The 13,447-nt window shown below is 37.7% G+C and overlaps 1 protein-coding gene and 1 long non-coding RNA gene across 2 annotated transcripts in view; one reads left to right on the top strand and one right to left on the bottom strand.

Annotated features, from left to right (window-relative positions):
- The window catches only part of LOC105453407, a 34,976-nt gene that overhangs the window by 20,560 nt on the left and 969 nt on the right, over positions 1–13,447 (bottom strand). The window contains exon 2 of the long non-coding RNA XR_974865.1: positions 8,906–8,989. This is a non-coding gene — a long non-coding RNA (uncharacterized LOC105453407). The remainder of the gene's footprint in view (positions 1–8,905; positions 8,990–13,447) is intronic.
- On the top strand, positions 5,555–11,886 carry LOC105453406 (putative zinc metalloproteinase YIL108W). Its single transcript, XM_011695349.1, has 5 exons — positions 5,555–5,649; positions 9,224–9,601; positions 10,053–10,487; positions 10,607–11,196; positions 11,367–11,886. Exons 1-5 carry the CDS (start codon positions 5,647–5,649, stop codon positions 11,578–11,580), a joined length of 1,620 nt encoding a protein of 539 aa, XP_011693651.1. The 5' UTR covers positions 5,555–5,646; the 3' UTR covers positions 11,581–11,886.

Raw genomic sequence — 13,447 nt, 5'->3', positions numbered from 1 at the left:
AATTTTGAATTATCTAATTGCATTCTACGAAGAAAACGTTGATTAAGACAAGGGACACATACAGTATCTGCAACATAATCAAATAATGATACGAAAAGAGATGTGTTGCATGTAATTATGAGAAATAGATAAGACATGACAAGAATATAGCATTTTGAAACGAGAGTAGCAAGCCTACATTTAGTTGTAACGTGCTGTTCGAACGAACAGAATGTGTTAACATGAATCAAGAAGAGAGAATCTAAGAGGCAAAAGAATTTTACATAGAAACGTCAAAGGCAAGAAGGGGAAAGTAGAAAGGAGAGCCACAGTTGGGAGCGATAAGATTTTGAGGGATTTAAGGGTGCCGACTGACTATTGTCAAGATCATTCAAATCGCGTGGTCATTCGAAGGTCGTCATTAATATCATAGGGTTATCGTCTATAAGTTTAGAAATGACCTGCTTCCTTTGTCCGCAGTATGTCCCGAAGAAACTTTTCAAAATTTTTACACGGAAATAACGACAGTTTTACCTGAAATTCTATTAACCTTTAAACCACCACGTCCAAAAAAATCACACTAACCACAATATCTAACAGACCGCGGCGTCTATTTCTTTTTCTTCTTCTTTTCTTATGGGGCCTACCCTCTATAAGTCTATACGGGGTGTTAATACGCCCGGAATTCTTCAGTCGAATGATGCAATACTAAAATGTGATGAGTGAATACTAATGCGGAAGCAGAGAAATACTAAAAGGTCGCGAAGATTCCAGAACGTAGAATCACTCGTTCGCCTCCGTGGCTCGCGCACCAATCAATCGGGGTGGTCTGCAATAGGCAGTAGTAATAATGGATTAAAGAGTAAGCGTTAGGAGTAAACTGTAGGATTAAAGTCTCCTCACCGAAAAACCAGCTTACTCCAATATGTTACTCCTTAATCTATTACTGCTACTGCCTATTGTAGACGCCGCTTTATATTTCCGCTAATTTTATAATTTAATTATAATAAAAATGTATGTTTTCTGAATATTTGTTGATGGGGGAAAAGAAAACTATGTTTAAATGTGAGGATTAATAAAAAAATCTTGTATACGATAGAAATAAAATATAGTTAAATGGTGACAAATAAGAAAATTGTTGACAAGAAACGTTTCAATAGCGGTTTGTGAGACCGACATAGTGGTTTAAAGGTTAAAAACGCTGTATTAAAAAATATTGAAATAAATAAAGTAGGTTAAACTTTGAAGAATGAAAATGAAATAATGTCAGTAATCAGACATGTTTCCGTATCCGGACACGTACACAAAACTTATAATTATAAATCTCGAATGCTTCTTTTATTAGAATATTATAACTTAATTATAATCTTTAAATATTTAATCTTATATGTGTTGCCATTTTTCTCAGTGCGTGTTCCAATTTAAGGGCACTCTCGCAAGATATTTTGCTAAAGCAGCTATTCGTAAAACTTTGCGTTTTGATTGACGTAACACCATACGATTAAAATAAATAATTAATTGCGTTACAAATATAAATTAAAAAAGCCGAATTAAATTAATCTTTCATATAGGTTTAGAAACGAAGACCACATCGTAAATTCTAAGAAAGAAGAAAGGAATCCTTCGTTGATTTTTCAAACCAAAGTTGCGAATACGGATATGGATTTATTGCACAACGTTACGTCAACGATTGAATGGTATAACGTAACGTAAAAATTATCAGATTTATTCTGAGCCGACCTCGGAGCCGCCCTGCGTCGTCTCTCCTCGTAATCACGTCGACGAGCGGATGGAAATGCGTGCAGATCGTGCCATGTGGCACCTGCCGCATACTCTGAACGAGCTGTACGACCTTGGCACGCTTGACTCGGAGGCATCTTCGAACTCAGACGGCCAGTACTTAGAATTACTAAAACTTTGTAATTGTCTAATTGTATAAGATATACTATATCACGTTTGAATAGATACTGACAATGAGAGGAAAGTGTTTGATACTTTTGACTATAAATGCACAGTAAAATAATTATCATTAGGAGTTCTATTTTTATAGTTATTATAACTGCTATAATGTTAGTAATAATAATCAAGATATGAATAGTAAATAAGATCAACATTTTTATGTAATAAATACAATCGTAATTATACTAAATATAACTATTTTCTTAACATTTGCTTACTATTTACGTGATAATAATAATTAAAAAATGTAAAAAAAAATAATGAAACAATCACTTTCACATAGTTGCATGATTGCATAGCTGTGATGATCGTAATGCAGTTAAAGCAGCTATAATTTGCACACGGTTAAAATAACTATAAATATTTATTGGCATAAGTTGGCACCGAAAATGATTATAAATAGCTGAATCATGTTAATTCCAACTATTTTTTTCTCAGTATATCATCAACTTTTAAATTTTTGACTCAATTTTTAGGACACCTTTCAATGCAGAAAGTCGATGCTGCCATTAAGAATGCATCTTGATTAATGTCGAACTTTGGTTAAAGTAAAAACGCATCTCAATCTGCAAGTGCTTAAGAAAAATTACTATATTGCACATTGCTACGCATCTGCATTGTTATAAATTGCAGATATGCGTCACAAATGTCTATTTAAATACGCTTTAGTAGATTCGGAAGTTCGAAAAACAAGGAAAGATGTCGACATTTTTATAATCGGGAGAAAAGATAACTTTATACAATCGCAATCACGATTATACACTGAAGAATTTGCACAATCGTCAGAAATGCGCGGACACGTGGAGAAAACGGAGAGAGGCTCTGTTATACGATTTCTCGTGTTTCGTTCACCTCTTGACGATTACCGTCTCTCGATATCCCGCGAGGTAGCACCTGCTCGTTGAGTCGAATTGTTGAATAGATTATGCAAATAATACGCATTCCTGCCTTGCAGAATTTCGAAATTTCCCTTTGATTTGTTCGGGGCGACTTTAAAGTGCACGCGATCTCTTAACCGCATTCGGCTGCTTGATTACATCGCCAACGTTCTGGTTTGCGTGAACTATCTCGAATATATCTGAACGCCACGCATGCGAAGCGCTGACAGCACGGCGGGCAGAAATTCTTCTTTAAAGTTCAACGATCTAAATCGAATTGCTGTCGGAAGTCCGCGAAGAGTTTAACCCTTTCGGGCGAGACTGGCGGGTTGGTGAGTACGCGAGTACTCGCCTAAGTATATATTAAAGGCATATATAATGCCTATCGATCCTGTCGGCCGCGCCGAGAAATAAAGACTGAAGTGAGACGACAAATGAGCTGGATTCTACGCTCTAATTCTGCTCGTTGAATGATACTTGCGCTTATTACTCCCTGAAGACTCATTACTCCATTAATTAATCCAGTTGGAAGCGACGCAAACCGCTAACGAATGAAATTAGCGCTAAACTCCGCGGGGGTTTGAAAGCACGTCAGAAATGTTAGCATAACGCATATATATTGATGTACAAACTTAATCATTAAAGGAGGAAGTTGATTAATTGCATTTGGGTTGGTTCGTCAACTGTTAAATTAAGGACGTTGGAATAATCTTGTAAACAAATGTATAGCAATCTCATATAAACACATAAGTCCTTTGATAATTTTAAAATCATTCGTATGTTGGTAATCTTCATTATTACATTTAAATATTAATTAACTTGTAAAAATGTCAAAACTTATCTATATATTATCTATAATTATAAATATGTGAAAAGAGCAAAATTTAATGTTAAAACATCTTAATGTTAAATCTACATTATATTAATATACATATAAACAATAACCAAAGAATTATTTTAATGTAACAAAAATTTTAATAATAAAATTAAACGCCATGAGCAAGTTTTGTAAATTTTCACTGGAAATTTATCGGGCATTTTATCAACGAACGATAGATAGACGACAGGTCATACAAGGGCGGGAAGCGCGAAAGTCCTGATGAAAAACGCTCCGACACGAATCAATTCCCTGCTGGACGGAAATTGGTAGACGTTCAATCTTCGGGCCGCGCGGGAATAACCTTGTGCGACCGGAAATACTGTACGTACGTCCTATTTATCGTCGTAAACGCGCTATCTTCGGTTCGCGCGCGATATCGTAAATTGTAGTCAAAGGTAATTTGAACGCGCGAAAATTTTCATTGTGATAGAGAAACGATACTTTCTCTCTCTCTCTCTCTCTCTCTTTCTCTCTCTTTCTCTCGCGTATGCATCCGTGCCATTTATAAAAGTGGCGATCGATATGCGACTCGCCGTCAGCTTTGAAAAATAAAAGCACTTCCGCCAGTTTCTGTAAATCGTAAGCTGCGATATATCTTGGGGGAGATTCGTAGCCTCTCGTTGGCATGTTCTTCCTAGAATGAAAGATGAGCGAGCCTTTCTGGTTCGCGGAACACGTATTTCAGATTAGGGTGAAAGGATCCGAGGAAAAAACTATAACTGTAATTCAGAAAATATAAAACAAAGACAACTTTTAAACTTACAATTCGCGTAAAAATTCGGAACGGAATTCTATTCGTATAAATTTATCGTGTCGTGCGACACAAAAAATATTTTAAATATAATGTAAAATACTAAAATATACGCATGTATAAAATATTATTAGAATGCAATAAAAATGTTCGACATATAAAATTATAAATAGAGTTCTGCTCTAACTTAGGAATAGTCACCTATAGTTTCTTTTTGCGTAAATAATGACCCAGTGTTTTTTATACTCTAATTAAAAGTCATTATATTATTACACTATTATTAACTACATATTGTGTATTATTGATTGTTCTATAATTAGTATTTGAGATTATTATGTATAAAGTATTATTTATAATGTATATTTAAAAAAAAAAAGGAAATAAAATATAGATTTTCAATCAGAAAAGAAAACTACTGTGACTAAATTCATTTTGTTACTGCTGAGATATAAAAAATTTCGCGCCTCGTCCTCAGGTGATTATTCTAGGATTAAATAAAGAATAAAACAAACAGATTTCTATCGGATCTGACGCGAATCTGATCGGCAAAGTGGGCGTCAGGGAAATCGCGAGACCGCGCTTTGATATTAGAGAATTGAAAAAACAACAACAGATCAACGAGGCAGATATTTGATCGTAAAACTGCCGAATAAGGGCTCGGTTGTTTGTTTGTTTTCGTAGTAAACAAAAAAAAAAGAAGCGCGGAGTCGGCAGTGCATCTTTCGCAGCCTAGTTCGCGGCTCGTGTCGCGGCGCATTTTGCAGTCGCGCACACACGGTATGTATATGTAGTATCGCGTCGCGGTGACGCAGTATGCCAGCGCGGATGGGGGTGGAAGGACAGTTCCGCGAAATTGTCGGCTGAGGGAAGAGACCACCCGGCGGCATTCGGGGGAAAGAGAGAGATAGATAGGATTAGAGAGAGAGAGAGAGAGAGAGAAGAAAAAGTAAGAGAGTGGAAGGGAGACCCCCAAAGACGCAAAGCGACGACTGGCGAAGACCGACGAGGACACGGGGTTGCGGGGGTTGCGGGCATCCGCATGTACCGTTGCGGCGCGGCGGCGCCGTATAGTACGGCAACCCGCCACTCGCCCGGGCGCCACAGTCTCTATCTCCGCATGTTCGGAGCCGGCTGAGGACGGTCACGACTCCGTCGGCGCGGCTTCATCGTTCATCCCATCTCGTTTTGCCACCAGCGAAATGGTAAGTCGAGCGGTAATCCATTGAGTGTCGCGTTACATTGTTATCGTATTGTACAAAAACGGCCGGCGTTTTAGAGGCTCTCCGGGGGGGGGAGAGGAGGGTGAGGAGGGGAGAGGGGGTTTGGGTTGTTGGCCCGACCGGAAAGTCGAGCCTCCGCGCGAGCAATAGGATAGTTTGTAAGAAAAATGGGGAGCCCGAGCGAGCGTCTCTCACATGACTCACATCTCGCGCACGATGCATCGTATGTCGCAGAATATCGCTCGCACGCGCGTGTATCGTTCGTTGAAAGAGGTTGCGTCAGTTGCGTGACTGCGACAGAAGACGTGCGGCGCAGACCGCCCGCAGCTGCCCGCAGCTGCGGCGGCGTGTTGTCTGCTGCCTGTCATCTGTTTTACTTGCGACTGGTCAGCCCGCGTGCAGCCGCGTGTAACGGAAATCGCTTACGACGCTTACAAGTCAAACGGAGGAAAAGGATGCTGATGACCGGGAGAGAGGGGGGGGGGAGGGGAGGAGGAGTTAAATCGCGGTGGAGAGCGATATAGAGAAGGCGTGATGTAAAAATGCAGCTTCCGCCCCCGCGGCACTTAATGCGACGCTCTCTAATGACAGGAAGAACGGGGGACATCGGTCCGGGAGTTAGTGCGCGGTTAGTCTCACGGTTACGAAATTTCACCGCGTGATCGCAGCACGTGACGGGAAAGCCACTTGCGCACGGCTTCTTAAAGTTATAACGTCGGTTGCATTTCCGATTTTTTTTTTTTTTTTCATCGTTCTGAATCATTTATATGCTGCACGTAAATGTGTGTGTTGGACAACCTTGTACATACTGCGACTGAAATCTAATTTTCAGCGCATTACATAATGCTTTAAAAAAGTTTTCCGCGTCAATATTAATTCTCATCCACCTAAGGATCGATCTCACTAATTCCGATTAACGTAATCTGCCAATTAATTTTGTCATCTGAATTGCCAACGGCAAGATTTTAAAATCTATCTCAATTCTTAATCTATTCATGATAAAAAAAAAAGTATGGATATAATAATAAATTAGAGATGATAAGAAATTAGGATAATAAGAAATTCTAGATGATATATATATATATATATATATATATATATAAAAGAAATTAGAGATGATAAATTTTTCGTTCAACAGTTGGCAACTTTTAAATTTAATCGATCGATCAACTTGATCAGCGTTAGTGAGACCGGCCCCTAGTCGCTATAATTGCGTCGCATCCAATCTGAAAGCTAATCGAAATGTCACGGAAGAACGAGTCTTTCTAACAAGTCATTATAAAACAACCAACATTGCAAAGGCATCATAATTTTTGCATTTGACTCTTTTACGCTCAGAAGAACATATGTTTAAAAGTCATATTCCTGATACATATTGAGTTATCAAATAGAATTCATTCTAAAGGAAATTACCAAAAGTTTTAGTAAATACTATAATTATAATAATTACTATCATAAAATTCAGAAAGTTTATTTGCGTAGCAACATCCAAAGTTTATGGACTAATTATGAAAGATTTTTGCGCGTATCTTCGAGCGACGATTACTCGAGAATCGTTTCTTTGTTTTGTAAATTGAATCTATATTTTGCAATCCTAAAAACACATCTCCAACTTTTATTAGAATTTGGAGATTTATTAGAATTTTATTCTTTACATTCGCTTACGTTAAATCTGCTACTTTGAATTTTTATGATTTGACATAAAGAATCGTTTTTATATTCAACGATTTAAAAAAATCTCGTAATACACAATTTCATTAGAATTTGAAAATGTTTTATTCTTTCTATTCCGTTTTAAATTTATATATTCTACTTTGAATTCAGCGATATAAAAAATCTGATAATAATACTAGATAATAGTAATCTGATAATAGATACTTGTCTTCTCAAAAAAAAAGAAATGGACATGTAAAACTAATATTTTTTCTTACGCACGAGAGCATATTATGATGAAATAAAAATATATTATATTATGATAGTTGATTCGCCCTTTTTATAGTTATTTAATTATTTTCGACTTAGATGGGGAAAAAGAGTGAGAAACGCAAAGTTCCAAGTGAAATCGCGCTCTAAACATTCGTAATTTTGAAAGCGTAACTGTGCGATGTATCCGGTCTAACGATCATTAATATGCATCCGCTTACATATTGATCGTTGACGCGTACATATTGATCATTTAGTGAAATATATAGATCGCATGGCTCTCGTGCCTGCATAGACATCTTCCTTCGTAGTAATTAAAACCAGGAAATTAAACCCCGTGCATTTCGTATTCGAGTATTATAGCTATTTGTGGGATGACCGCTCGAGAATTGGCGTATCGATCTGTTTTTCTTTACTGGTGGGAGATTAAGCTGCCGCTTTCGAAAGAGTTTGGAATACGACGTGAAACGAAGTAGTGCAATTTACTGTGCCTTAGCTTATTGAGCCACGACAAAGCTTTTAAGCTTTCTTACAAAACAAGTTGCAAACTGAACGATACTTTTGTACACACTTTAAGATTATTGTTCATTTTGTGTGAGTGTGTACATGCGACAGAAAGAAATATATATATACATACATACATATTTGTAAGAATGTGTATCATTTTATATCAGAAAACGTTAAGAAAACTGTACACAGTTATGATTTTTTTCATTTTTTAATGACTATAAAAATTTCGATATATTAATTAAAGTGGCATCGAAATTATAAATATGTATTGTATATAAGTATATACAATATAAATAATATATTATATTTAATTATAATTAAATGTAAGTATGAATATTATCTGAAATGCAATGTTGCGCGTGATTTTATCTCGTGTCCCCTAGTATAATCCAATAATAGAAATCTTTGTCCTCCGCATGAGTTTACTATAATAAGCTTTAGTATAATAAGCCTTTGTGTCTATGATTACGGTAGAAAAGTTACTACAACCGATAAAACTTCGATGCTTGTAAAGTACTATTTATTACCGTTGTATTTCCTCCAGAAACTTAATCGGAAGATTACTATTTCATTCGGCGCCGATAAATTTTACCCAGGATATTACTAACAAATTGTTTTTTGCGATTAAAGCTGTGTATGTTTCAGAAACATGTCCAAAAGCCAAGTTTTTAAATTTAGTTATAATTTAAAGTTTGTCATTTAGTTTAAATTATCATAAATTGTGACGAGTAAGTCTTGTTCAAGAAATAGAAATAATGTGTAACAAATGATAAAAATTTCTTAAAAATTATAATAACAAACTCACATCTCTCTCTGCGTTTCTTCGGCGCATTGTTGTTGCACAAGAAAATATCCAGGGCTGGTCTCACACTAATCGCCATCTTCTTAGCTAGAATTATAGAATTAGCTACAATTAGCAATTGTAAAAACATGTATTTTACATAAATAATTCGCAGAAAATAGACAAAAAAAACAAAGCGTGAGTTTTAAGTTTGCAATTGGCATTTCTTAAATGTAATCGATCAAGCTAATCGGGAAATGATTAAACCAGCTTTCAAATCTATCCTTCCAAAGCTCTCCGAATTTTATACAAATATAAAATAGTTGCGCGTGTGCATTTAAGGTACTTGCTGACGCAACATTGGCGGACAATCACCATCGTCATCGTACCTTCGCGACGAATGGTAACCCGGAAGGCATCACGATACGCAACCTGGTGGACGGTGAGACCTTGACTTACAGCTTGGCCCTGATAAGGGGTCGTGCACCCGGGCTATGCAGTTACATCACCGTACGGGGTCACAAAAACGTGACCTCGGAGTGGCCGATCATCGCCGGGCAATTCCGTGTCCTGGTGGATCTGGCACGTGGTCCGAACAAATTGGAACTCGAGGCGGGCGGGCATAAAAGAAGATTAGTCCTCATATACGAACCGAGAACCACCAGGCTACGGGTGACACCGGTCTACGTCATCTGTGCGGGTCACGATGGTTATTTTCAGGTAGCGAGATAAAAATAAATTATATTTATATAGTAATCTCGCAAGCAAAGTATGATAGAAATTATTTTTACATTTTGCATGACTACTTCGAAGTCTTAAATCGCAAAATAATTTCAATAATCGCATTTTAATCGATATTATTGAGATTCCGTCACATTCAGGAAATATTTCTTCGATTAGCTATGATTGATACTTCAGAAACATAATGCAGATAAGTGAGCGTGACTCATAATTCAGCTACTCGGGGAACGTAGCATGCACTCCTCCAATTATCGATCGCCATTCTGTTGCATGAATAACCGTGCCGTCGTGTTAGCCTTGCCTACGTTATTCCAGCGCGATAATACGATTGTTCTCTCTCGATTGCTCAATCTCGTGAAACGATTACAATCTTTTGCGACGTATTTAGTATCGAAGTTATCACGGGTCACGGTCTGATGTGCATTTTCAGGGTCCACGCAATGAGGATCGATCACCCGAGAGCGCGGCGACGAGAATAGGGCTCGGTGCCAGGCTTCTGCAGACCCTGGCGGCCGAAAAGCTTCACGAAGCCGGTTACGGCAGAAAGACCTTCCAGCTGGAAAGGGACCTAGACGGTCCGGAATGCCTGGTGATGCACAGCATGCTTCACGTGGACCAGGCACGTGCGATGAAGCAACGAGAGCTGTGGGAGTTGATCGCGCGCGAGCTGATGACCGGTCCCTTGGCGTCCAAAGATCGCAAATACCTGGCGTTTTTGTCCTGCACGCGATATCGCGGCGCGCCCAGCCCTCGCACGCACGAGGACACCTTGGCGAGAACGCAAGGTCACGCGGCCCTCGGCGGGGGTGGCCTAGCGCTCTTCGGCTCGGCGTGTCTTCACACCTGGCCTACGTGTATGGCTCAGGTTGGTTGACATTGATCATTGACTAATTCGATGCGACAAAATAGGTCTGCTTTTTATTTCATATGAGACGCTATACCGAAGAGAGTATTTAGAAAGTAAAGTTGCATAATTTACTTCAGGTATTACCGAGATTCTTGGACACCACTGTCATCGACACCGAGCAGCTGATGGACGACAGTAATTATCGCGGCACGCACGGTGGCTGCTTGGCGACAACGTTAGGCTCCGTCCTGCACGAACTTGGTCACACCTTCGATCTCGGTCACACACGGGAGGGGATAATGGGTCGAGGATTCGATTACGTCGATAGGGTTTTCGTGGGCGCGGCTGGAATCGATTTCAATCGTAATCCTATTAGAAGAGATCCCCAGCATACGACCGTCGCCCTAAGCCGACCGCTCAGCGTCACGGTAACTGTGCAAGAGCCCGTACTGTCGAGTCCACGAAGGGGTAGATTGCTCTCGGAAACATCTAGACCCGCGTCGTTTACTTCGAGACAGTTACCCGGAAGACTCTCAGCGCCAGCTAGTCCTGAGCTTAATAGATCTCTCTCTAAGAGCCTGATTGCCTTGGAACCTCCTTCACAACCTGATCGAACATTCTGGGGGCCATCATGCGCAGCGTTGCTTGCGTATCATCGCTGGTTCAACAGCGAAACGGACAATCTTTCCAATAGACATCATCACGAGATAGAATACGACGGGAAAAGGTGAGTTGGCTGTTACCGACGATATGCTCATTTGTTTTGGAACGGTATTAATGATATGACGACTATAATCTCTTCTTAAATTACTTTTTGTTTATATACCTATCAGTAACAAAATCTCAATAAGTTTCAGCATGACTGTTTTTAATAAATATGATTTTATTTTCTATCAGAAATGTGGTGAGATCACGATACGGAGTACGAGTAATAGAACTTAGAGAGACGTCGGGTGGGATGGTTGTGGGTTCCCGCCAATTTCCTGGCTTACGACCACCTTTGGAGGCTTTAGTTCCACCACCTCCACCCCACTGCCTCACCACTCTTACCCTCGTTGCCGAAGACTCCACCGGGAATGTGCTCAAACATCCTCTTCCTACTGCCTTTTAAAGGTCAACAGAAACAATGATGCATAATTTTATTTTCTAGTCCAGCAAAGGTTGTTACGGTTCGTAAGTAATATTGGCTTGATATACATATTGTAAATTATCCAAAGAGATTATATTTTTTTGTTTGTTCCTCGTTTAAAACTCTGTTAAGTATTTTAATTAAATGTGTACAGAAATAAATTTTCTATTAATATCTTACGCGCTAATTATATCTGTTAATGAGTCCGCATAGATAAAATGAGATATTTTTAGACATATATTATATATATATCGCAATAAACTGAGTGAGAATAAAAATTTAGAAAATGATATCTACGAAGATATCTGCAATTTAATTTTTATTAGTTATGCAATTTTTTTTAATTCTATAGAAATAATATCAAAATAAATCTCTAGTTTCTATAATTATTTAATGTGAGAACATAGAGTTAAATCGTCCAGATACCTCACGGCAGTGATATCACAGTTTTCGTTTAGAATTATTAATCAAAGTATTATACTGCCATTATATATCCTTTGCTTCTGAAATTATAAATACGATCTCGGCTAGAATGAAGGCAATTTGCATATGGAATTTGAAGAAAAACCTTCCGAATCACAATAACTTAATAACTTTATGTTGATGCTATATTACGCTATTCCATTAGAAAATTCCATTTATACAGTGGAATTAATAAGTATTTATGTTATAAATTATATCTTCAAACACACGTTTTGTACAGCTGAAAATCAAATAGAAGCTTGTATCCACTATACACATACTATATAACTGACATATAGATGATATGGATTTTATATAACAATGATGGCTGCGTTCAGCAAAAAAAAGCGGCTTTGCAACTATTGTAAAATTCTTTAATATGATTATACATTTAGATCCATGAAGAACAAAGGACAAGAATTAATTAATATATATTTAAAAATCTCACGACAGTTGCAAAGTTGCTTTCTCTACTGAACGCAGCCAATGTATGATGTGGTGTAGTCAAATATTTGATAACACATCTTGCTCATGTACAACTCTTTCCATGTTGTCGAATATGCAGGGAACTACTTTATAATATTATTTTGTAACAATAGCTCTCTAGCGTTCCTTGAACTAGTCTCAACCTCTATTAATGAAATGTAATTAATAACATTCGTAACGTGCACAAATGAATATTACAAATGAGGAGTGCATTTAGTTATAAGGAAGTGCTTGTGTAATTATACGTTACGGACATTTCATATAGAATAGTCTTATGTATGCAATTAGACACACACTTATGTAAGTAGAATTTTTAAAAAGACGAAATTTGACATGAGTTCTAGCAAAGTTGTTAGGGCATCTGTATATTATTAACTGTTTGAGTGCCACGCAGCGCGATCATGTTCCTCACTTTTCTTGTTGAATAATGCCAAAGAGCTGATAATGCGCTCAGCTTTTACTGCAATTCTCAGAATCAGGTTTTAATCGAAAAGTGTTTGTTTCTCAATTTGTTGGAAATACGATTTAAAAAATTTATATACAGTAAATTTTATTTTTCCTTATCATATACGACACTTTATGGCATTTTCCGACAATGAAGCGGGAGAAACGCGAACGTGGCCGTTTGGTATTTTTCGTACGGATTTTTACGATCACCTTCAGCACTCGAACGGTTAAGCGTATATAATGTACACAATATATCCTAAATTATTTTAATAAGTTAGGCTAGTGAACCAAAAACTACAGAGACAATATTGTACCACAAATCCTGAAAAACTGATAAAAATAATCTATGTAATAATTGAACTAAAAATACAAAGTTAATTAGAAATATGACTAACAAAACTTTTTTTATCCATTTCTGTTTTATGTTTTTATACAGCTTGCACAGTCAATATGA

The sequence above is a fragment of the Wasmannia auropunctata genome, unplaced genomic scaffold, assembly GCF_000956235.1.
Source record: "Wasmannia auropunctata unplaced genomic scaffold, wasmannia.A_1.0 LD336000.1, whole genome shotgun sequence".
NCBI lineage: Eukaryota > Metazoa > Arthropoda > Insecta > Hymenoptera > Formicidae > Wasmannia > Wasmannia auropunctata.
The sequence above is the reverse complement of the archived record's forward strand: the minus strand, read 5'-3'. Positions and strand labels throughout refer to the sequence as shown.